The sequence below is a fragment of the Thunnus albacares genome, chromosome 19, assembly GCF_914725855.1.
Source record: "Thunnus albacares chromosome 19, fThuAlb1.1, whole genome shotgun sequence".
Classification (NCBI taxonomy): domain Eukaryota; kingdom Metazoa; phylum Chordata; class Actinopteri; order Scombriformes; family Scombridae; genus Thunnus; species Thunnus albacares.
The window spans coordinates 17,833,521-17,858,914 of record NC_058124.1 but is presented as its reverse complement, the minus strand read 5'-3'; the positions used below and the strand labels follow the sequence as shown (position 1 = coordinate 17,858,914).

The following is a 25,394-nucleotide window of genomic DNA, read 5'->3' as shown; positions in this document are numbered from 1 at the left end:
TCCTTTTAGATGGCGTCCCGCTGTGCCGACGACACCCAGACATAAATACCCCTCCTCGCCAGAGCACTTTCCATCTCCCTGCCTGACCTTCTTTCTCTCCTCTCTCTCTCTCTCTCCACCCACTTCTATCTCTCTCTGACTCTCCCTTTCTGTACTTTTCCTCCGTTCACATCTCTCTCCTACCTGCTCCTGTAAAGACTTACCTTGTGCCCTGCTTGGCTCCGTCGCTTTGTGTCTCACATCCTCTTTTCACTGTTAAATTTCTTCCACCTTGCCTCTCTCCTCCGATCCCTAACTGAGCACATCTTCACACCCCGTTATCTTCCATCGCACTTTCCTCTCACTGTTTTTCATTTGATTTTAAATTATTCATATACCTGGCGAAAACACTTCAGTGCTCTTTTGGAAGGTCTCTTTATTGAATAGAGTTACATTGTCGATTCCCATAATTCATAGAGAAGTGTTACAGAACCAAACCATGAGTCTTTGTCATGATCATTTTGCCATGCTGTATAAATATTATCATGTAAGTTCAAATGCAGATCTTACAATATTAGTTCTCAATCTTTATGGCTCACAGTCATCAAAATGAACTGTCAGTACCAGCAAACAGTGAGTGTTCGCTCCTATTTTAGGCTGTTTCGCTCATTTAAATAAAGAAGGAACCCTGTAGGATTTAAAAGAGAACAATTACAACATGATTACAAGGTTGTAAATTGTACATTTTCTCATCAATGGTTCAGGCAAAGGCGTGCATGAGCAGGTGGGGGGGCTTACATCTAAAGTAAAGTAGATGAATATGATTTGTAAAGGAACAATAACCAAACAAGAGTGTTCTGGTGATGGTGCAAGGTTATCAAGATTCGGGTTAGCAAGATTTATTCAAACAATGGTGCATAAAGAAGATATTTTTGAAAGGGAGGAAAAAAAGAGATTATCATTGAGCAAAAGAAAAACCCTCAAATATAAAATATATAATACAAATAGGCCTATTTAAACACCCAAAACACGAATCAGCCCCCAAAAAAACACAAAGGCTATTGGACATGTTTTTAAACCTTTATGTCTGACAGGTGCAACAAAGCCAACTGCTGGATGTGGTTAGAGGTCAAACAAGCTTGAAATGTTCAACCAGAGAAGGCAGGAAAACACTGCTTTTCAGTTTGGTGTGAAGTTACTCTGTAAGTTGTATTTCTCATTTGCGCAACAGAACCTAATGAGAAACATGCATGAAAGAAATGCAGTTTATAATTTTGCGTTTGACCCTTGAAACTTAAGCACTGGCTGATTCTCTCCACTCATCACAGGTTGTACACTCACCGGCCACTTTATTAGGTACACCTGTGCAGTCTAATGCAATTCAATACAACAGCTCCGCCATAAATTCTCCTTTTACGAAGCTTCTACATTTTCAGTTTTTGTTGACATTGTCAGAGAGGTGATAATTCTATTTTATGTTTATTATTGAGGTCGTAGTGGGTGGCGGTGGTGTACTAGAGTGCTTTATATTGAAAAAATATAAAGAAAGCCCCATGTATGTTAATGGGGTGGACACAATATTAGGAACACCATTCAATATATTGCACTCCAGAACAACACCACCACCACCCACTACGACCTCTATAACAATAATAAAGGAGAATTACCACCTCTCTGACAATGTCAACACAAACTGAAAATATAGAAGCTTCGTAAAAGGAGAATTTATGGCAGAGCTGTTGTATTGGATTGCATTAGATTGCACAGGTGTACCTTAAACAAAGACTTGGAAATGAAGAATCTCCCTCTCCTTATTTCATTTTAATTGTTTTTAGACATCTGAAGTGGTAAAAGTCTACAGTGCTTTACAAGAGAGCAAGGATTGGAGAAAATTGAAAAAAAACCCCAAACAAAACAATAAGTAATTTTATTCTTAACTTCTTACTTTTCTTATTGATCATCTTGCCACCCTCTACAGGATCCCGACCTTTAGGTAGGGAACCACTAGATGTTATTTTCAAAAATTCAACCTGATGAACTTGCTGATAAAAATGAAATAGGTTAATGGGGTTAATGCAGAATCAATTTTTTTTTTGCCCAACTTCCAAAAGAGGTCATTACAGAAGAACCACTACCTTAAAATCCAGTCGCCAGTGGAGGTTGGATGTATAATCTTTTGACAGCTTTTGTGCCAAAATATTCATCTCAACTGGGGCTGAAATAATGAATCACTTGATCAATTAGTCATTTGACAGAAAATTAATTAACAACTATTTTGATAATCTATTGTTAACATTGATTTTCTAGCAGAAAATACCAAACATTCCCTCCGCCTTGCTTCTCAGTAATGATGATTTTCTGCTTTTCTTTGACTTATGTGATAATTAATTGAAAATATTTGGCTTTTGGACAGTTGTTCAGACAAAAACAAGAGATTTGAAGACATCATGTTGGGATTTAGGGAACTGTGATTGGCATTTTCACCATTTTCTGACAGACCGAACGGTGAATCAGTCATTTGAGATAATAATCTGCAGCTTAATCAATAATGGAAAGATTTGTTAGCTGTAGCCCAATTTTCCACCACTTAAATGTTTCCCAGCTTAATTCTTATTCAGGGTCAAACATCCTCTGAACACCACAGAGCTTTAAAACCCTGCTTTGAAAATCAGGATAGTAATATAAGTAATAATATTAAAAATAAACAATGCTGACTGGTATATTTCCAGTAAAGGTCATGTGCTTGATAAATTGGTTCATCATTTTGCTGCCCTGAGCTATTCTGTAAATACAGTAACAGATTTAAGTTATCATTTGCCTTTAAGATTCCAACAGGAACCAATTTTCAGCATGATTCATAGATTCCCCTGGCAGATGCTCAAGCTTTTTTTCCATCTTAAGGTGTCAAACATTTTATTCTGCCCACTACACATCTCTGGATCTCAGCAGGAGGCTCAGATTGCTGACCATAACAGCCTGGTGATTACCTCGGCAACATTTCCCAGGAATTGTCAGAAATCTCGCCTGTGATTCACAAAACATTTTCTTTCCTCCATTATCCATGCTTTCCAAAGTTGTGCAGTTGCTACCCCACGGTGTGAGACTGTCACCACAGTAAAGTCGTTAGTCTACCTGCATCTGGGGCAGATTTGCTTTTGTTATTTTGGAGCAATAACACATTATAGGAAGTGATGTACACAACAAGAGGAGGCAGGTACTGTCTAAGCATAAATGTTACCCTGAGTAACATAAATATATACAATAGGTTTAGATTTAGTGTCCAATGCTGCTTAAATGCACAAAGCCAATTGAATTCATGTGGATTGTTTGCTGCTTTTTTTGGATTTGTGTTGCACTGCCCTCCACAGGCCAGACTGTGAAACTTGTTTCACAGCAGAGGCGTCATTATTGGCTCCATGTTTGTGATATCCTGTTTGTAGGAGGACCTTTGTTTTTGCATTGGAGTGTTTTGTGAATGGGTTGATTGTTCCCACGTTCTTTTTAGAAGCATTCAACCTAGAACAAGTGGACCTGCTGATGAACAAACAGGACGTTAATCGCCAATTTAGATATTCCAAATTATTAGAAGACATGATTACTGAACTACTGAACATACTACATCGCTAAAATCAGACATTAACTCTTTAACAGCTACCCCCCATTTTGGCAGTGGACTTCCTACACTGAAACAAATGAACCATTTATGACATTACTGGACTGCAAGTCTCCTTTGATGGTAGAGAATGACCATATTTTTTAAGGTTTTATTTATGTTTGTAAGGAATTCTTTTCTGAAAAAGCATCTTTCTCAAAATGACCATTGATACATTTAACACATTTTCATCTAACTTTTCATTAGTATCAACAGAAAACAAAAATTCTACATATTAGGCTACTACGAGCTTCAGACAGGCAGAATGTTAAAAGTGGAGTGATCCTGTCTGAAGCTGCAACGATTAGTCGACAGAAATTTTATCGACAACTATTTTGATAATCAATTAATTGCTTTGAGTCATATTTTTTCAAGAAAAAATGTTGTAATTGTCTTATTCCACCTGGTCTCTTTAGTCCTCTATGATAGTAAACTAACTTGTAGACTGTTGGTCAGGACAAAAGACACCTTCTGTTTTGAGAGGCAGTGACATTTTTCACCATTTTATAGACCCAACAACTAATCAAGTCATCATGAAAATGATAGAGACAGATTCACTGATAATGAAAATAATCCTTAGTTGCAGCCCTATACCTGTCTTTATATAACGTAACCAAACTTCACTGTGAAAAGGCAGCTGGATGACCTGGTGTTAAACCTACCATCCCATTACAAACAAGTTCACAAGTTCACTACAGGCGTTGCTGCTAGAAATTCACAGCCCCACGACAAACTGCGACACCGAGATTTCCACTATGATCAGTGTAATTTACCACAGTATCACTTTTCCTCTCTGAAGGGCCTCGTCCAGCTTGAAGCTCTGTTTAAGTACATAGTACGCCTTCTTCAGCGATTGAGCATCCTTGAACAAAAACCCTGAACTACATTGATTGCTTTAAATCCCTCGATGATGTCAGCTAAATGTCTAAAATGTAAATTGCAACATTAGATTTTTCCCCAAGGCAAATATGTTAACATATCCATGGTGTAAATTATTATGCAGTTTGTTTTCTTCATATCTTTATGCACGTCTGTTTGTCAAGGCCTCTGGTCTCTAAGCAACTGTCGCAGGTTTATACAGGGCTTTCAGGGTTATAATAATTGCACACGGTTCTATACATCTTTTTATTAAATCTAATAAATGAAGATCCAAATCTTGATTATATTTGACAGTGCTGGATTTGCAAACCAACGTAATATATCCTCTTTATAACCTAGGTTTTGTCATCGCCCACCTCTGCACAGCAATAATAATCCACAGCTCCCTCACACCGGCTATCAAATGTGTGGCAGATACTGTGCCCGCCTGTCCCTTTATGCTTGTACACCATGACAACGGCTTGCCCATTCAGCAAAAAATATTGTCCATTACACATTACAAAGACACATTTATGGGTAGATGAGGCTCATATTACAGATATGAGAGAACATGGATTGGCAACATTACAGGCAACTAATCAGAACAACAACATACTTATTTAATTGAAAGATGTTATGATGCAGGTATAGCAGTGTTTAACCTTTTAAAGCAGTGTTGTAAAAGACCTGATTGACTTTCTATGTCCATGTAGCACTGGATGGATTCTTTTCCATTTTCCAAAACAGATTACAGTGTATTATTGATGATGTCCATGATGTAGAAAGAAAGAAGGTCTGTTGATGTTTGGTACAAACCTAAACTGAGAACATATTGTCTTGATGGAAAACAACCAGTGTGGAGCCTCATATGATTTATCCACAAGTCAAAGATCTGTGTGCACAGTTACGTTCAGGTACATTACCATTAGTTATAGAAACAGGCAGGTTTACTGCTCTCCCTGAAGAGAAAAGACTGTTTGCTACAAGATTTACGTGAGACTGAAGATGAAGTCCATTTTATCTTTTATTGCTCATTATATGATGATGTTTCGGGCTTTGCTGTTTAGTAAAATGTCCTTCATTTCTGATGAGTTCTTCTGGATGAATGATTGTAAGAAACTTGAGGGAAGCTTTTGTGTGGCTGATTTTATTTGTGCAGCATGACACAGAGTACGACGTTCTTTGTTTGCGATATAATGTAAGAAGTTTTGTACTTGTTTATGTTTGATAAATGTTTCACCACTGTATTTTGGTGTCTTGTACTGTGAGTCAATGTGGGCTGGGCGCTTGTGTATGCATGACAATAAATAACTATACATTTACAGTGAAAAAAAAAATCCTGTTTATTTGAATGAGAAAGACATCTGATGATGTATTACATACAGCAGGTCCTTGTTGAACCAAGAATTCATTCTTCTGGATTTTGGATTTCCTTATGGGAAGATGTCAAAGGTTAAGGGTAGGAAAGAGAGGTGTGTTTTACCTCTACTGACACACCACATAGCAGTGTGCTGTCACCTTTGCTGTACATTTTATACACAGTGTGTTGTTGCAGCAGATAACCTGAACATGTAATTAAATTTGTGGATGACACCGCCTTGGTCAGCCTACTGGAGGTTGAACACGGTCCAGTTCTAAATGACTTTGTCGACTGGCGTGAGGCCTCACATTTGAATCTGAACACATCTGAGACCAAAGAACTGACTTTAGATTTTAATGTGATGCTCCACCACCCACTCTATCTAGGATCAGAGGAGAGGAGATTGAGGTGGTGACAGAGTATAAGTCTCTTTGTCTTATTATAGATTACAATCTCGCCTGGGAACAATGTGCTGATGCTATTTTTAAAGGGCCAACAGCACATTTACTTTCTTAGAAAACAACTCTTTTTTTAACAATAACAAATTCTCACTCTATTTTACACATCTTTTATTAAGAGTATCCTTTGTTGTTGTATGTGGGAAGATCATGGGGGAACAGCAGGCTGACCTGTACCTGACCAGGCTAACTGAGAAGGCAGACAAGGGCTACGATCGAATAGTCTTTTTTTTTTTTGCGTAGGAAGGTTTTTAACTGAGTGAAATGACCCGGAAGTATCTTAGTGGCAGCCATGATAAGAGCTGATCGAATTCTCTAATTGCTAAGGAAAATTACTTCCCTTCTAATCTCTTTTAGCATGGGGTACACGTGACCATGCTTTACGAAAGGAAAGGAGATAATTCCATCCCACGATGCAGCAGCAGCAAGCTCCATGTCTCCCATTTTGCTGTATAACTCTGATACACCCAGCTGCCCTTTTATATGCTACTAATTGAAGGTGGGGATTGACATTGGGATATATACTAGTCAGCAGGATAGATGGACTATTGGCCAATTGTTGAGCGCAGTAGTGTTGGGCCTTTGATTATCTGATAGTAATATCTTTGGGGAATCAACTATTTTGTCACATTACACATCCAGAGCCTGTATCAACCAAAAACAACTTCAAAGCACAATCAAGAACATTTCAAGGTGTTTACTGATATATTTGGTAGTTCTTAAGCTCATAAACAGATCATAATCAGCCATCAACCATAACACAGAAGTCTATCTTTCAAGAAAAAGGGATATGAGACGTTTTAATCAGATGTTTTTAATTCAACATGTTTGAAACTTAAGAATGATATGTACAGTAGTAGATTTGTAGGCTTAACATGTTATGTTCGGCCTATCTTGCATACATTTAACATTTATTTTCATACAGTTGGGATTCAGGAAGGTAAATGTGAGCAAGCATTCTCAGTGTGACGATTTCATTTCCATTTTTAAAAGTGGTAGCCTATATTCCTTTTTTAAAATTCAATTACGACCTTGATAACGTAATATTTTTCACTGTGTTGTCCATGTTTATATAGCCTGCATGAAACAACATGGTAAGAACACACGGGGTGATATATACAGTAGTCATGAGGAGTCTGGGGGAACACATGGATACGTTGAGGATGTGCAGTATGCTCACTATTTGCTTTTATTACAATTGTTGGTATACAGTTATTGATGTGCACTTTAAATGCCTGCCTGGACTCTGATGATATTTATGATGGCTGCTATAGATGATCTTGGACTATTGTTTGTCTGTGCTTTTGTTTTGTTATTAATTTTTAATATTAACATTAATGTTTAAATGTCAAGTTGCCCATTTGCAGGACATTAAAAAGGTTTTCTAAGCTTTCATGATCACCTGATGGTTATTTGGTCCTGTGCATCATGCCATGCACTTTGTGTAGTGTGATCTATTCACTTTGAAAACAGGTTGATGAAGGATGGCAAGGGCAGTAAGGGATCGCCCCAATGTTTAAAAATAAAAAAAATAATATATCCTGGTGAATTTAATTCTCATTTACACCAAACACTAAATGATGACATAAAAACTAAAGATCCCTTTAAAAAAAAGAAAAAAAAAAAAGTTTTTGCAAATTTTACAGGACTGACTGATAATAACTAATGTGTGTGTATATTAGAATGAGAAATTGACTCCCATTTTGCTGCATGCTAAAAAGCAAATAATGTTATTGTCAAGCTTTTGACCAAACAAGGTTAAACCCCATCACACACACACACACTTTAATTCTAGCGGTACAGTGATTTTACACAGATTCAATTACAATGGTTTCATTAAAGACTAAATGAATCATAACTTTGCCCATGAGGATTTTAATACTTGTGAAAGCATAACAGATCTATACCTACACGTTATTATATAAAAAAAAAGAATTGACATATGCAAACCTTACAAAAAGGCACTAGTTTACAGAACTTTTCAAGGCAAAGATTCAGCTTCAAAGACAGCGCAGCAGCTCAGTACACAGCACTAATGAGGGACAGAAGGTGACTAGAAACGAGAAGGTCAACGAAAACAAGTGCTTTAACGCAATATAAAGAAATACCGAATTCCCAAAATCAATGCAGTTGGCTTTCCAACCTCAAACTCCATGATCCAGGTTGATTCTATAAGAGTATTTAAAGGGTATCTGCTGTCACCCAATTTATTTGATGTGTCAAGTGGTCACTGTGTAGTCGCACTGCCAAAACACAAGTCCACACTAAATACGATTTAAAAGTTTTACATTTATTTCAGAAAGGGCAACACATTCATAAATACTAAGCAGCTCACTGGTACATCAGACCCATTAAAGAGATATTCGTCTTTTAAAAGAAGCCAAAATATGCTCTTATGGAAAAAAGGGATCAAAACTAGTTTCTAGGCAACTCTATTCATGCGGATTTTCATGCACATGACAAATATTGTTAAATGCCAATTTACAGTGTCATTTAAACCGAGCAGCAACATGTCACTTAAAACCGCAGTTTGATGTTTCAGAGACAAACTTCATTTAGGATCCAACTTTTCTATCTGGCTTTTGTTCTGACCTGAGCTTGACCCAGAATGCACTCTGTTAGAATTAGTCAAAATGTTTGAACAAGTTTCACTCCCCATATCTTATAACAATTGTTCTAAAAAGCTGGAATATCCAAGCAGGTTCAGCAAGTTGGACAGATAGGTTAAGTCAAAAGGACAGTGTAAGCTGATTTGAATGTTTCTGACAGACAGCGTGTTGCTGTTAACACATGCAAAAGTCTTTTCCCCCATGAGAAGGGTGATGATTTTTTTTCCCCTTCCCCATCAACGCAGACTCCATTCCACAACCACTGTTCATAACTATGATAGTCCTTCTCCAGGTCCAACATGATCAGCCCAAATCACAAGTCATCTACCACACAAGAGCCTGGTAATCTGACAGCATGATCCCTACTTTAGATGAGTTGATCTGTGATGGTGTGTAAGTTGGACTGATCTTCCAATGACCCAGAGAATCTCTGCCTTATGACTTCTGGCTGGGCAGGGGGCGTCGGAACAGCAAGATGTGTGGCTCTGGAGGAGAGAGGAAGAAGAAAAAAGGTACACAATATACATAAGCAAAGAACCATACATGTGGAAACCCAACTCCCATTCCATCATTTTTGAATGGAGGGTGTGGCTACGTTTGACACCCGCTGTCCATATGCTTGTGGCCTCCAAATCTATTGAAATGTTTACCGCTAATCTGTACCACCTCTTCAGAAAGGTGTAACTGTACCCGTTTTAACATCACACACCCACCAGCTTTGCTGTACACTGAGAATGGACTTTTCAGTGAAGTAGGAGACATCTTGTTTCCAGCAGTTAAACTTTTGAAATTAACTATATATTCATAGACTCTGGATTTTCAGTGGGGTAGAAGGGGTAGATGTCAATTTGATGGATTTAATGAGATAATTGAACCTTTTTGTGGAAAAACCATTGGACACAAAATTATTCAGAGAAGAGTGTTTTATATACATCTTAATACATGTCTGGAGTGGATCTTAAAATATGTAGTAACCTAGTACCAAAATAAAAGCATCACACACTCATTCTTGGCCTTTCATATATGATAGCTCAGCACATGTGCTTAGAATTTTCATCCATGAAGAGGTTTTCAGTAATAGAAACAGTGTATAAAAAAGGAAAAAAGAAAGTCTGCACACTATAGTTCCCTTTTTCATCGTTTCTTTGGTCCAGCACCTGTTTTCAAAGTTTTTTTTTGGATGTGTGAGTCCACCACACATTTTTCGATGTCAGTAATAGAAACGGTTACATTTCGGTTCTTTCCGCCCCCCTGCAACTGAAAGACAGTCTGCTAAACTCCCCATCATCTTGAGTTAGTCCTGGTATATTTTCAGATAAGTTGTTGAACAACACATAATGTCTGACCTAACAACATGTGTCATCGCCTCTAGCTAGCTTTAGACAAGATACCTGGCTGGTGGATCATGTAATGCACCCATCCTTGGCTCTGCTGGACCCCCAGATTTCTCCATTCAGACTCTGACATCAAATGGGTCTTGGGGACACGCTTGGCAAGGTCCTTGGGTAACATTACATGCCTGTAGAAAAGGAAAGTGGACATTGACAGAAAAAGAGCGCACCAGATTAAAGTTATGATGACGTATCGTGTTACATAATTGCCGTTATTTTCTGTACAGTGTCACCTTAGTAACATTCCAGTTAAATTAGTTTAGAATAACGTTGACACACTGACAAAGTTAAGTTGCATGTCGTGAAGTTATAAACATGAGCCATACACACCTGTACTCGTATTTGTCATCGTCATATTTATCGGAGTAGTAGATCTGTTTGTGAGACATGACGGAAACCTGGGGGAGAGGTTTTTAACGTTAGTCAGCATTCAAAATCAAAAATAAGGCAAATTAGTACAGATTTCAGTGGCCAACGTGACAGCAAATTGTGGTTGGTATCATCGCCTCGGCGAGGTTAGCTAAGCTAACATCGAAAACAAGCGTTATCTTTGACAACTTCCCTCATGTAAACGCCCAGCTAAATGTTTCTGTTGCTGTGCGAGACGGTGAGTGCCACTTCAAAGTTACCTTATGTGATTTGCCAAGATATCCTGATGAGGAAAAGTCAAATATTCCAGTTTTCGCGTCCTACTTTGGCGAGATGTCTGCTTCACCTTTGTTTCCCTCTCGAATGTCTTTGAGAGCCCGCTTTTCACCGTTCAAAAAGACCTCGCCTCCTCCCATTGGCTAATCGGACCTGAGAGCACGTCTGCCATTGGTCAGATCTGTCGGTCGCAGAAAAATGTCGTAAGCGCCATAGAGCCTCCTAATTGGTCACCATGATAGTAAGGAAAACATCCTGCAGAAAGCATGGATGTATTAGACGAGCTCTTCTTATATATCCATAGCAGAAAGTCAGAGCAACACAATCGAAACATGACATACTTGGGTCATATGTTCACTTATAATGAATTCTAAACATAATATAACATTCATATACTCCCTAGAGAAATTGCTATTGTCGTCTCTGTCAGGTATGGAAATTTTGCTGTCAACTGCAACCAGAGAAAGCATCTATCAAACTACTCCAGCAGAATTATGTATAGGGAATTGAAGTTATTGTAAAATATAGGCTAAAAGTTGACACTTTGGTTCCTTCTGTCACCACAAAGATGAAACGTCAACTCATTTTTTGGGACTGTACCTTTAGTCAGACTTTTTTGTATGACCTTAATCTTTTTTTTAAAACAGAAAATTAGATACTCAACTAAAATTGAATTTATTTTATTTGTTTGTTTTTGTTTTGTTTTCTGATTAAATGCCTGTCAAGACAATTTATATTATTAATCTTTTCATTATTATCATCATCATCATCATTATTATTATTATTATTATTATTATTATTATTATTATTATTATTATTATTATTATTATTATTATTATTATTATTATGTGTAAAAATGTCTTTATTAGCCAAATTAGCAAAATTCCAATATACACACCAGCAAAACAACCTTACTGTCTTCAATACTGCACAAACTCTAAAGCTGTGAAAACTAGCGCCTTATGTAATGAATGTGGTTTGTTATTTATTTAATTATATTTTGTTTATGTGCGCTTTTAATTTTTATTTCTTTACTGATGTATTATGATCAGCACTACCTCAAGCATACATTACCTTGTTAGTGTTGTTGGAATGGTAAACCTGTTGTAAATTCCATTGTGTAAATAAAGTTTTAAAAAAAAAAAACATGACACACTTTAATGTTATTGCATAACCAGTGACCCAGATTAGGCTTTCAAGGTATTATCATGCATAGATTTTAAGTAGTATTGTGGATTGTGACACAATATGATGTAACAATCAGAGAGACAAGAGTTACATGATGCTTACAGTGCAGAAATATTGTCAGATTAATGAACTGCAAAAGTTATTATTCTTTTAACCAGTTACGTAACACTGCCCCACCCATGGGACACTTAAGCCTTGGTAGCATTGTTTTCAGGATCACTTATACTCATGCTGACTTTTTGGTTGAAAAATTTAAAGATTTACCTTTTAAGTGAGATCAAGGTTATGACTGTAACCAAAAGGGTTGAAGAACAAAAACCTTCTTATTTTGGGTACATTATTTTGGGGCTTGTGCACAAAACTGGGTGCCCAGTAAGTGGTTAACACTCTATTAAAATACCATACTTCTTTATTAATATCTACTGTAATCTTTATCTTAAAAATTAATCAGTTTTGCCATTCAGCACCACTGTTACACCTGAATAACAATACAATAACTAAAATGTACATATTCGGCATATTAATATTTACATAGAATACTTACATAGACATAGAATGCTGCATATAAGAAAGATGAATAAAACATTTCACACTAAATTTGCCAGCATATAATCTGCATGATCAAACAATCAAACATTTATTAAAGTTTCAGTTAACAACAACACAGATGTCAGAAAACGGTCAAATGGTCAGAGCCAAATAATTCTAAGCATTTATTATTTACAAATTAAGTAAGAAAAGGAGATTCTCGTCATGAGAGCGAGTCAGAAAATATCAAGATTTCACTAAATACTGTATAGTATAGCTATTTAACAGAGTCTGTGATTCTGTAGTAAGCTTACAAAGTAATAATAAATTTGTTTCACTGATAAGTTCTCTACCACAACTACCAGTGGTGGAAAGTACTGTAACTACATTGTAATACAATTTTTAGGTATTTATACTTTACTTGAATGTCTCCACTTTATGTTACTTTACCTTTCTGCTCCACTCTACATTTCAGAAAGAAAGATTGTACTTTTTACTTCTCTACTTTTATTTCAGAGCATTATTTTCTAGTTGGTTTGAAGATTAAGATTTACATATGACCAGTCTATAAAATATGATGCATCATTATATTCAATAAACTTGCCAACAGTATATATAAAGCAGTTAATATTGAATCCACCATGACCACTGGCAAAAATTAAATGCTGCTTACTAATGCATCAGTAATGATAAAACAATAATAATACAATAAACATCACTATGGAAGGGGACTTTTACTTCAAGTGCAGTGTGCTGATAATACTTTTGTGTACTTAAAGCCCCCCTCCACTCAAAAATATGTTTTTCTTCTTGTTCTTACAGTTGGATGTTTGAGTTTCACTGTGCAGAATGATGTATGTGCAGGGTTTGACACATATTCAGACTGTTTCCACATTGATCTGCTGAAAGTGGAAAGTTTCTCTGAGCTCACTGAAAATCCGATTTTAAGTGGTGGGTTGACAAGCAGGATTTGTGACATCACAAATAGTTTGGAAGCTGATCCTGGTCCAGTATTCAACTTACACAAGTGTGATGTAGAAACTTGAATCCTTCAGTGCACAAACACTTAGAATGGACTTTACAGTGAAGTTGGAAACATCTTGTGTCCAGCAAGTCAACTTTTGAAATTAAAAATATTTGTATATTTATAGATTCTGGATTTTTTTACTGACGGAGAAGGAGAAGATGTAATTTTAAGGATTTTAACAAGATAATTTAACTTATTTTGTGGAAAAACCATATCAATCTCAAATTATTAGTCAAAGTAGAGTATTTTACATATGTCTTAAAACATGTCTGGTGGGGATCTTTAAGTAAAAATCTTTTACTAGAAATGGAGTATATTCTACATTCTGATATTTTCTGAGTACTTAAATAACCTTTATCCTACTGACTGAGGTACCTGAAGACCCCAGAGGAATACTTTTTGTAATTTCTCACAGGTGCTTTATTCTATCATTCCTATTTTTCATGACTTTGTCAATCATTTTGTTCCTAATGACTTCATATCATTGTTTTCTGTGTCTGTTTTAATGACTGCTTTCAAAAAATACCAATGTATTGGGGTCCTGGGGGACCCTTGTCAAAAGCACCCAATTCTGCTTATGCAGTTTTAATAGATGGAACTATTCATTGAATTCATGTTTGATATGGGTCCTAATTCAAAGTATCACACACTGATTTTCTCATGTGCTCTGTCGACGATTCTAAATACAACTCTTCCCAGTGTACTGGGAAGGGTTAACCCTAACTATAAAATAATATTAGTGTGCTTTTTTAGATGACATTAGTTACATAACTAATAATGATTTGAGAAGAAATAAGTTAACATTTTGCTGTGGTAGTTGTGTCTTACAGTAGTTTATTCTTGGAGTCCCCAGGGACCCCAGTCAGTAGTCCTGGTATGTTAAATATGTTGGTAGAATGAGGGATAAATAACTTATCTGACACTATATTGTCAACCAGTTACTTTAATAACCTAACAGTGTTTTGTGTGTTTTCATTTCAGAAAGCCTAGGTGTAAAAGTAAATGTGACAGTCACAAACAAAACAGTAAACACACTCTAATAATAAAGTAGAAAGAGCCAGGTGATGAAATTAATGTCTATGCTGGTGCAACCGGAGTGGAGGGGTTGTCCACTCTGGTAAGTCCCTGCAGTCAAATATAGCTCTGCAGACGTGTCAGTGTGTGGCTGGTCCTGCTGGCCTCTCCCACTTGTATATATATCTATATATATATGTGTGCACGCATGCATCTTGAGAGCTAGGCTCACATATGAAGTTGTATTATTAAAACCCTTGGTGCACATCACCTGTCACTCTCACCTGCGGACGTCAATCACGCTGGGATGCGCTGTCCTTTTTTCCTGACACGACACTTCTATCTGATTGGCCCAGCGTCGCTTCAGGGGCGGGCTCAGCGTAGCTTTTGCTGAAATCCCATTGGACGAGAAGCGTCTGGTCTACGTGACGCAGCTTGGAATTCCCAAAGTTCCCAAGTTCACGGGAAGAGAGGAGCGTTGTTCATGCTAAAAAAAAAAAACAAAACGTTGAAGGAAAAAACACTGCGGGGGACTGAAGTATAAGCAAGTGGGGTAAATAAAACGTCTTCTTTGTGTTTAAGTGGATGGAGTCGAGCAGGTGTTTGGACGCTGGCTAACAGCGGGGCCTGAATGAGAACGCGGAAGAGTGGGAGTGGGACGAGTCAGCCTACCATCCTTTGTTTACCATCATATGAGAACATTGAATGTGGTTGCTAAAACATATGTTGCGTCTTAATTTGGGTTGCTAGACGTGAACAACAGAGAGATAGCTAACCTAGTGTTTGCGACAAGTGAGTATATACATTAGCTCGCCCGTTTCGGGTGAAATGAACTGCTTGTTTCTGAGGTTTGACCATTTTTGGTCATTTAAGTGCCACACAGATGGAGTGGATGGATGCGTCTGAATGAATGGTTGGCTGGAGAAACCGGTGATTAATATAATCAGGAGATTCCTGTTTCTTCTGACTGAACCCTTTGTTTAACTGCGCAGCAGTATGTTATGGATGCCACCACACCGTTACATAACTTGTATCAACGACAATCTGGTCTTTATCCTGTTTGTGCGGCGTATTATGTTCCTAATTACCATTATTGCCTAGTAGGGTCTGCCTAGTCTGTTATTTTTTATAATGAACATCAAATACTGCAGAAAATGAGACATAGCTTGTCATTTTGTGTGTGTTTTCACGTTCAGAATTGTGCATGCTTATAATTTGGCTAATACCCTACCCACATCCACACTAATAACTACAGTCAGATTAGTGATTACACCTAGATAACTCCCACAAGGCATCCTGCATGTTATCAGGCATGTCCAATGAACACACGTTTCTGTCGTCGTCTGCAGAATATAATAAAGCTGAATCTGTCCCGTGCTGTGCCAAGTCGAGCCTGAAGAGGGCGATGTCTGACAACAGCAGCAGCTCAGGCAGCAGTGGCTCCTCCACCAACAGCTGGACCCTCCTTTCCCCCGAGGTAAGACCAGAGAAACCAGCTCAGGAAACTCTGCTCTGAGCTCTGTGTGCCTGAGGATGGTTATTTTCCTGTCTCATGAATACAGGTCAAGTCAAATGTGGCATGCCTACGCTTGCAACTCTGAGCCTGCCTATGATGGTAAAATCATGTTGAATTTTTGCAGAGTGCCAAGTCAGATGCTGGCTTTTCTGTTTTCCATATCCATTGTCTGTTACGTTGTTTATTCGGTATGTCAACGATGTGCAGGCATTTGTGTATGACTGTGTGTCTGTCTGAACAATACTTATATTGCAATAACCAGAAAATCCTCCTCAGGTATCCATACACTCAGTTGCCAGTTTATTAGGTACATCTTAAAAGCTAAAACTCATGCAGTCTAATGCAACCACCCTGCATTAAATCCTGCCTTCATGAACGTTATGATATTCAGTTTTGTTTAAACCATTTTAGATAGATGTTGATTCAACTTTTTTGGACATTTTGGAGGCCCTAGCCTGTGATCCTGTTGAGTTGTAAAGCATTATACAGAGAGGTGTTTGTAATATTTCGGCCACCCAGTTAATATCAATGAGGGTAGATGAAATATGACAACTGAGTTCATATCGCAATATCAGTTTAGGAATGGCATGTGTTATCACCATTTGATGGTGGATGTTATTGTTATTGTTGTCGAACTACAGCGGGAATTTCTACCTGGAATCATAATCATTGTATTTCCGAAAACATCATGGGATAAATATGACTCAGTAATTACTTGCTACACACTGTTAATTATGATAACAACATGGCACATCACAAGTTAAAATAAAACCCCATTGTTCAGTTACCGTGATAGATGATAAACAAGAAATATCGGCGTCTCTGCACAGGCTGTGTGCATGCATGCCTATACTGGGTGTGCCATAAATGTCAAGGTCAGTGTTATTAATAAGAGTACGAGGTGTTAATTTAAATGCTTGTTGAGAGTCTGATCTCTCTGGATCTTCTTACTCTACAGGAAGCTGCTGTTGAGAATGTCGGGCCGGTGGACGACGGCACAGAGAGCCTGGGCGATGTCCCCAGTCTCTCTGAGGAGGTGGCAGGTATTGGAAGTCAAAAGTACAGGGGCACGTTAAAGTTCTGTGTTTAGGGTTGTTGAATACAGTGCTTTTAAAGCTTGTGCAGTTTCATATTGTAGTGTTGATGTGATTCCAGGAGCTGCTGCGGAGTTCAAACCCAGTGACATTCCAGTAGAAACTGTCTTGTCTGAAGAAGGCCATCAGGTTGGTATTCAATGAAACTATGCAGTAATTGTATCATAGTGCAAGTTAAGCACACATACTACTGTTTTATCATGCCAACTATTAAACAAGTCAATATTAAGAGAACAAAACCTCCTAACCCAGAGTGTATTTACATTGTCATAACCAACTGTTGGTGATTAATTTTTGGGTCTAATTTCTTGTTTAAAGGCCTTTTTCTTATTGACCACACATATACTATGTGACAATATTCATTTCCAGAATAGCTGCATCCCAGTTTAACAGTGGAACACTTTTAGATGTTTGACATCAACATTTTATACTGGACTTAATTGCTCATCCCAATCAAGAGGCAGTAGTCTAAATTTACAGTTAAAGTTATGTTTAAGAGTCATACAGGATGAAATCCATCATATAAGGGGTAGAGATACACCAGTAGTAGCCTTAATAGAGTGTGATGCATTTGGCAAGATGGGATGTTGTGTTCCCAGCAAGGTGGCTGATCTCACTATACCAATGCTTTTGCTTAGATATAATTAAGGGTTAAATGTGAGAGGATTAGACCTTCTCTTTGAGTTGTCATAAGTCCCTCTGAACAATACTTTAGGAAGTCATTGACTAAAGGAGAAGTACTAAATACAACGCTGGCTGAGCGAAATGCACCAGGAACACAATTATATCACTTTATTACAAAAGATCACATGTCAATGATATATATACAACCCTGTAAAAACATCCGCAGCAGGAGTTTTTACCTTTTTATGTCTTTATTTCTAGGTGTGTCAAGAGACCTCTCCAGAGTCCAGTGAGGGTCCCATCCCTTCCAGTCCATCCCGGATGAGTCCCCTTCCACCCAACCCCCTTGACCCTCCAGACCTAGATCTGGAGAGTCAGCCTCCTGTCATCCATGATATTGTAACTAGTTCACCCAGTGACAGTGAGCTTCTTGGTGCCACACCCTTTGTCACCAACATTGATCTGGGGGTTCCATTTGATATCCCCGTGCCTGACTTCCCCCCAGCTGAGCCTGAGGAGTTCAGCTCTGCTGCTCTCGTGACTGAGATCCCTGTCTCTGCTGAGCCAGTGCTTGACACGCCTGCTGATATCGGGGCGAGCCTTTCTGAGGAGAGTCCTGTATTCACTGCTGAACCTGAGGTTAACATCCCCACGGAGACGCTTACAGCCGCTGATCCTCCCTCTCATATTGAAGCTGATGTCAGCCTCGTTCACGAGAGTACAGAGCCACCAAGCCCAGTCCCAGAGAGCCTGGTGACAGAAGGCCCCATCACTGATAGTCCTGCACCAGAGACTGTCGGTTCAGCTGAGGCTGTGGAGGAGGAGACGGAGCCATCACAGACAGTGACCCAGTATGAGCGAGAAGAAGAACAAGAAGGTATGGGATTATTCTACATGAACAGTGGATGATGGATGCAAGATATAGACATGATACAATCACACGATTCCTCCCAAATGTATTTTATATTACTTAAATAAGACCAAAAGTCAATACCACCTGTTAGTTGCCTCGAGAGACAGCTGTGTTCATTACACCTTCATGGAAATTTGGCCTAAAGTTTGTTAAGGTATGTTCTTCTGGACCAAAGTGTTGGATAGACTGACATTGCGATCCCTATGAGTCACCTCTAGCTGGGCAAAAACAACTCAAAATGATTTTTTAAAAAGCTAATTTTATAAATGAAACGAATGCCAGACAAAGGGGAAAACAGGCAACAGAATAAAATAGTTTAAATAAATGATACATAATTTCTCAACATCTGATATTTTAGTTAGGTGTTGGAACTGTACAAAATGGACAAAATGAGCTGCTGGGCTCCTGTTACCCCCCTTTTTCATCCTCTCTGTGCTTTGTGTCCAATATTCCTCAGGTTTGGTGTGTAGTATGATGATCTACACAAACTAATTTAGAAATATGCACCATATAAACGCAATATCAGCTGAAATAATTAAGGTTTTACAACTAGATTTTGACACAAGGCCCCTCTTTAAAACAGAACCTCAAGATCAGGTAATAAAGCAGGACCCATCTTAATGCCCTTATCATGTCAGCTGATAACATGCTTTAGTGGTGAATATTTATAACAAAGTTACAATCGATCATATCACCACAAACTTCCACACAGTAATCCAGGGCTTTGGTGGAGGCCCCGGGGGGTCCAAGGCCCAGCAGCAATTAACAGCTTTGCTCAGTTGGTTATACAGCCTGGAGTAAAGAAAGTGGTTAATGTCCCTTTGTAATTAGCACTACTTGCTAGAAGCAGAAAATGAGAGTCCTCTTGCAGAAGAATTGGTTAACATGTTTCTTATCTGTGTCACGCTAGCAGCTGGAAAATGATTTATCAGTGGGACAGGAAGGCATAGACACAGGGGAGAAAATGAGAAACCCCCATGCATGAAATTACTGTTGTCATAATTTAGCAAGAAAATGCCATCCGTTTTCATGAGCGGTACTGACTTTTTGTCAGGCATTTTTAACATGCTGTTTACACAGTGATGTATTTCTCAGCTCATGTATTCACTTAGATTTTGGTATTTAGTATGTGGCAGTCTGCCAGTAGATAATTACAAATTTGGAAATGATTCCAGTTCTGACAATTCTGCCGCCAATGATGTCAGGATGATTTGTTGAAGTGACTCTGGGCCACATTGGAATACATGTGGTTTTGGTTTAGTCCTCACTATCATCATCTTTCAAAAAAATTAATAATAAAATGTGACAACTCTCTGATGTTTTGCTTTTTCATATTCAGGATCTCTTTTTTTCATTTTACTACCTTTCTACTTCCTTTAGAGCCATCCAGTAGTTTTGACTTGGGTGACACAAGCAGCTATGATGAGGGACTGAGGAGGAGAAATGTGCCCTCCTTTGAGGCACCAAGACCAAGAACATCAGATGAGGAAGATGAGGAGGAGGAGGTGGAATTCAAGCTGGCTGAGAAGAAGGAGGAAAAGCCGTGGTTCTCCTTGAACAAATGTATCGTGGGTGCTCTGGTCCTGCTCTTCTTAGGTTCCCTTTTCCTCTCAGGTGAGTTCCTCTCACACTTAACTCAGACTGCTGCTTCGCTTCTGCTTTTTGTGTATTGCTTTTACTCACAGTTACACCACATTAACAATGTAATCTAAACTGTGTTGATATCATTTATTATTAGATTTATATCTTTGTTTATGTTTTCTGTAACTTACAGTATGTTTCTATTATTTTAAGATGTATATTTTAAGTTGAATGCTTGGTGTTGGTCTTGAATGCTTGGTAGAGGCTTTACAGCAGTTGCATGAGACATTTGAGAGATTTAACTATATTTTATTGTCAATAGTGTTAAAAAAATACAATAATATACTCAACATTCCCTCCTTTGATGATGGCTGTATTCACAACTTACATTAGCACATTTACTTGCAGTTCTCAGCAAATGATAGATGTCTGTTTTTAGATCTTGTTGACTAAGCTGTACTGTATCAACAGGTTTCCTCTCTGACCTGGGTAATGGTAGGTCCAGTACTTAAGATAAGACATCACTGTAAGCTTCTACTCTAGCTGGCTAACACTCAATAGCTTATCCAAGCACTTATCTGCCCTCACTCCTCATGCAGCGGCAGCAGAAAAAGGCAAATAACACGCAGTCTGGATTGCACAATAATACTCTTTATCACTGTTTGGGTGGACAGTGAAGGATGCTTAGGTTGCTGTATCGCACTTCTGACATGGAATGACAAAAATTTGGCCTAAACAAATAGTTTCTGCATAGTACAAACTTAGCGTCCACGCTCATAGAACGCATTTCACAACAAAGCACAGCAGCTGTGTGTCAACAACAGTCGTCTTTTTTACAACTTGTGTGACAGATGTGTTGTTTTCTTATCCGACAGGTGACTTTGACGCCTCCGAACTGAGTGATGGAGAACAAAGCCAGGTCTGTTCCTACCATCCTACCAATAAAACTGTCTTAAAACTTTAAAGATAAATGCTAGAGAAAAATAAGGATTATCTAAAAGTATGTGTATTATTCATTTGCCAATGATTTTCAATCCAGGACGGACTTAGCAGTGATCCACAGGATATGAAAGAGCTATTGGATAAACTGACACAGGAAAACCAACAAATCGCTCAGCTAGAGGCTCAACTACAGGTCAGTATACAGTCATATTGAGGCTAATGATGTTGTTTTATCCCGTCATGGTGTTTCAATAAACTACAAGATATAGACAGTATGTTTACATACATATTTACATTTACAATCGTCGCCCAAATTGAGCAACACTTGGATTTGACCGAGGTACTTAGCATGTTTCTTCATTCGTCAGTTTCAGAAAGAAGAACTCGACTCAGCGCTGAAGGCAGTAGCAGCAAGCGGTGATGAAAAGCATAAAGCAGATCTGGAAAAAGAAAACACAAAGTTGAAGGCGGAGCTGTCATCTTTGCCTGACCTAAAGAAAGAGCTGGAGAGTCTGAGGGCGAGGGTGACTGAACTCAGCCAACTCACAGGTACGATGTGGCAAACAGGAAGTGAATCAGTTAATTTATTATTATTATTAAAAAAGTAGTCCTCAGAATACAAATCTTTTGACCATTCTCATATAATTAGCTACAAAAGTCAACCAAACTTTTATATGTTGAATCCATTGCAGCTGATCAGGAAATGCCTCCAGCTACCTCAAGCTCAGCCCCTCAGCCTGGTGACAAAGATGGTCAGAGTAATCTGAAATCAGCTGGACCTGAGAGGAGGAAGGATAAAAATGAGGGAGGCAGGCTGAAGGAAGAACTCCACAGGCAGAAGGTTCTTTTGGAGGAAAGCAAGAAGAGGCTGCAAGGGATGAAAAAAGACGGAGGCGACAGGAAGCGAGTCAGGGACAGCTTGGAGGAGATCCAGAAGAAGCTTTCTGAACAAGTTGAGAGGTGGGGGAAGAAGAAGCCACAGGAGTCCAAATGGAAAGGGAACAAAGAGCGGGACCACTGGAAGAAAGAGGAGAAGAAGGAGTGGAGAGGCGAGAAAGACTGGAAACCTAGCAAAGAGGGAGGATGGAGGGACAAAGAAGAGAGGAAGGAGAAGGATTGGAAGCCTCAAAAGCAAAACACTCACAAAGAGGCATGGAGGAAACACCAGGATGAGTGGGAGAGGAAGAAGGATGAGCGCAGAATGGACAGGGAGGAGAGGAGAAAGGAGAAACCGTGGCACGGTCGGCCCGGTAAGAAGTCCCACGACCACAAACATCAGCAGCAGCATGACCATCACCAGCACCGCCAGCCTCATCAGAACAGCAACAAGGACTTCTGGAGAGACCAGGAGCAGAAGCTCAGACGGAACGTCCGCCCCCAGGTGGGCTGCAGCTCTGTGGAGGACTGTGCCGGCAAGGAAGGGCTCTACGCAGTGGAGCTACCTGAGTTCGAGGAGCTTCTGGAGGGCTACCTGAGCAAGCTCGAAGGATCTTCACCCGAGAGCAAGGACAAGATCCGAAAGCTGACCGCTGACTTCTTTGAGGACGGGGTGTTTATCCACGACAGGGTTCTTTTCAGCGACTTTGCTGAGGACGTGGCGGACATTCTGGAGGACATGGTGGACGTTTTAGAAGATGGGCAAAAGGACGACGACTCCCTGGAGGAGGAGATGGAGGAGTTTGAACGAGAGGCCCTGTGGAAGTTTGCTGCCACAGCCTAAAAAAAAAAAAGAAACATAGAGGGGAAAAGAGTAAAATACAACACAAAGATACAGCAAAAGTGGTGGTTTTATAGGACATTTCTTGCCTACCTTCTCCTCTTCAGAGCTGTAATTGTAGTAGAAAAAAAGCTTCTGGTACAGAGTGGTTGTGCCTCTCATAAACGTGTCCCTCTGAGTCTTTAATTATAAGCTAGACTTGTACTTGTCATTTTGGACTTAGTTGTTGTTACCTACCTCTGTCAGGCCATGCCTCCTAATGCAAAGTCCTTCAGTAATGTGTTGTGTGGATTTTCCTCTGCTATATAGTGCTTTCTCAATACCTAGTGCATGTTGCAGTTCATAATGTAAACTGATAATATTCAGATCACACAAAAAGACATGGTTTTAAGGAGATGGTATTTGCAAATAATTCTAGGGGGGTTTGGGGTTAAATCTGTTCATATATGTCATATAGTATTAGGTATGTTGTCAATGACAGAAAGACATGTTTAACTGACTTTTTCTGGCATTTGACTGTCTGTCCAGTGTGTGAAAAAAAACCTGCCCCTTCTCCAAGCAGGTTACGACAAATGCTGAGAAATTTTTGCAGATACCATTTGCCTCAAGTGGGGCGTAATTGTCCAATCCCAGAGGATCAGATCCCAGGTCTTTCAGTGATAAGAATCAGATCAGGTCAGACCAGTTTTGCGTCAGCAGCTCTTGAGTAGATTTGATCAAACACACACACAGAGTACTGTTTGAGAGCCCTAAGCGTTGGGTTTGACAGGCTATTCAGCCTCCGACTCCCAAATGTCAGTTGACAGCCGATGTGTGGAAAAACCAGGAACCAGTTCGTGAAATGCTGCTCAAAAAAAAAAAGAAAAAGCAATAGGACAAACTAGCGATAGCCATAATTGAATTGATAACTGCTAAACCACTTTAGCACTTTTCTCAAACATTCACATTTACCTAGCTGATTTCTTCTCTCACTTTTCATTTCTATCATGTTTTTTTTTTTTTTTAATTCTACAGTAGTTCTCTTTAAAGAAGTTTTATAATGTAGCCATGGGGACCTCCAACACATGAGAACATTCAGAGTGAAAAGTATAGAGTTTAGTCGCCTATAGTAATCCCCTAAGTGTTAATGGATTTTTAAATTCGCCTAAATGAGATTGGCAACCAAACCAGTGGGTTTTTTTTTTTTCATTTCCTCTTATTTTATTAGTGGGTTGATATAAACCGACATACACAGAAGGAATTTAGTGGTTATTTGTTTTTAGAAAAACAATGAACATGAGAAAGCTGTTACGTTTCATTTAGTTTTTCAAGTTTATGCGTTGAATGAGCCAGGCAAAATCCATAAAGTATTATAGAACTGCTTTCTAGTGGTGGCTACTTCTTTGAGACAAAATAATTATTTACCTTTTTTTTTTGTTTTTAATTCTTGTCTTATTTCAGTAATTGTGAAGTTTTCCCCGTTTAGGTGGATGTGAAGTTAAAAGCGACAGATTGTGATTGTTGGTTCTCATCTTTCAGCGATTGAAAGAAGCTTTGAAGTGTTTCATTATTTTATTTATTCTGTCACGACACTGCAACTTTTCTGTATTTTTAATGAGAACCACAGACTTTGTACATGTCCCAGGCCATACACGTCATTGAATGTGAAAATGGTGAAGTTATCCATTATTTTGGTTTTCAGAAATTTAGCTTGCCAGCTACTGCTTACGTGCCTTTATTACTATAAATATGTTCGATTGGAGAAGAGGTTTTTGATTTCATTTGCTTCTGCAAGATAAAGAAGAAAAGTTTACAATCCTTGCGATTTTACTGCTGTTTGTAGGGCAGAGAATGAATGTCATAGGGTTTACACATAAAGTGTGGAACTGATTTTTGTTTAACATTGTTTTCTCTGCTGTTGTACAGAGAAACTTTTTTTTTTTTTTAAAGTTTTTAGACCAAAGTGATCGGAAGAAAGCTTAATCTAAACAAATGAATCCTCCTTGAAACACATTTATGAGAGTTTAACCAACATTTGGGGGTTTCTTTTGTCTTTGCGGGACTACAGTATGGCTCTGTGCTTACTGATGATTTAGGAACTGGCTCAGAACTGCATGTAATTGATCCCTGGACAAATGTATTGATAAATTTGCATCATTTCTGATTTCTCCCATCATCAATGATGTCCTCTTTTAGGAAGTCAGTGTTAAGTTCAATACATTTTTCACCATTAAATACGTCAGTAGTGTCTTTATTGAACCGCTCCAGTTGAATGTCAGTTTTTCTGTTATATTTATATAATATCATGTATTTATGAGA

General features: G+C 38.6%; 2 protein-coding genes across 4 annotated transcripts; one reads left to right on the top strand and one right to left on the bottom strand.

The window, feature by feature from the left end:
* Window positions 1-8,576: 8,576 nt before the first annotated feature.
* Window positions 8,577-11,052, bottom strand: LOC122970393 (cyclin-dependent kinases regulatory subunit 1). The gene is made up of 4 exons (XM_044336513.1): window positions 10,937-11,052; window positions 10,638-10,705; window positions 10,308-10,435; window positions 8,577-9,401 (listed from the first exon to the last, which is right to left on the bottom strand). Exons 2-4 carry the CDS (start codon window positions 10,694-10,696, stop codon window positions 9,352-9,354), a joined length of 237 nt encoding a protein of 78 aa, XP_044192448.1. The 5' UTR covers window positions 10,697-10,705; window positions 10,937-11,052; the 3' UTR covers window positions 8,577-9,351.
* A 3,963-nt stretch (window positions 11,053-15,015) lies between these two features.
* pbxip1a (pre-B-cell leukemia homeobox interacting protein 1a) lies at window positions 15,016-25,310 on the top strand. Of its 3 annotated transcripts, none has more exons than XM_044335643.1 (11): window positions 15,016-15,262; window positions 16,059-16,186; window positions 17,184-17,268; window positions 17,381-17,448; window positions 18,205-18,820; window positions 20,237-20,470; window positions 20,909-20,932; window positions 21,313-21,356; window positions 21,477-21,572; window positions 21,748-21,928; window positions 22,072-25,310. In XM_044335643.1, the coding sequence occupies exons 2-11, from the start codon at window positions 16,115-16,117 to the stop codon at window positions 23,097-23,099; spliced, it is 2,448 nt and encodes an 815-aa protein (XP_044191578.1). In that variant the 5' UTR covers window positions 15,016-15,262; window positions 16,059-16,114; the 3' UTR covers window positions 23,100-25,310. The 3 variants fall into 3 exon arrangements, with proteins under 3 accessions (XP_044191578.1, XP_044191580.1, XP_044191579.1); XM_044335644.1 differs by lacking the exon at window positions 15,016-15,262 and adding an exon at window positions 15,312-15,501; XM_044335645.1 differs by lacking the exon at window positions 20,909-20,932 and having other exon boundaries at window positions 15,103-15,262.
* The last annotated feature ends 84 nt before the right edge of the window (window positions 25,311-25,394 follow it).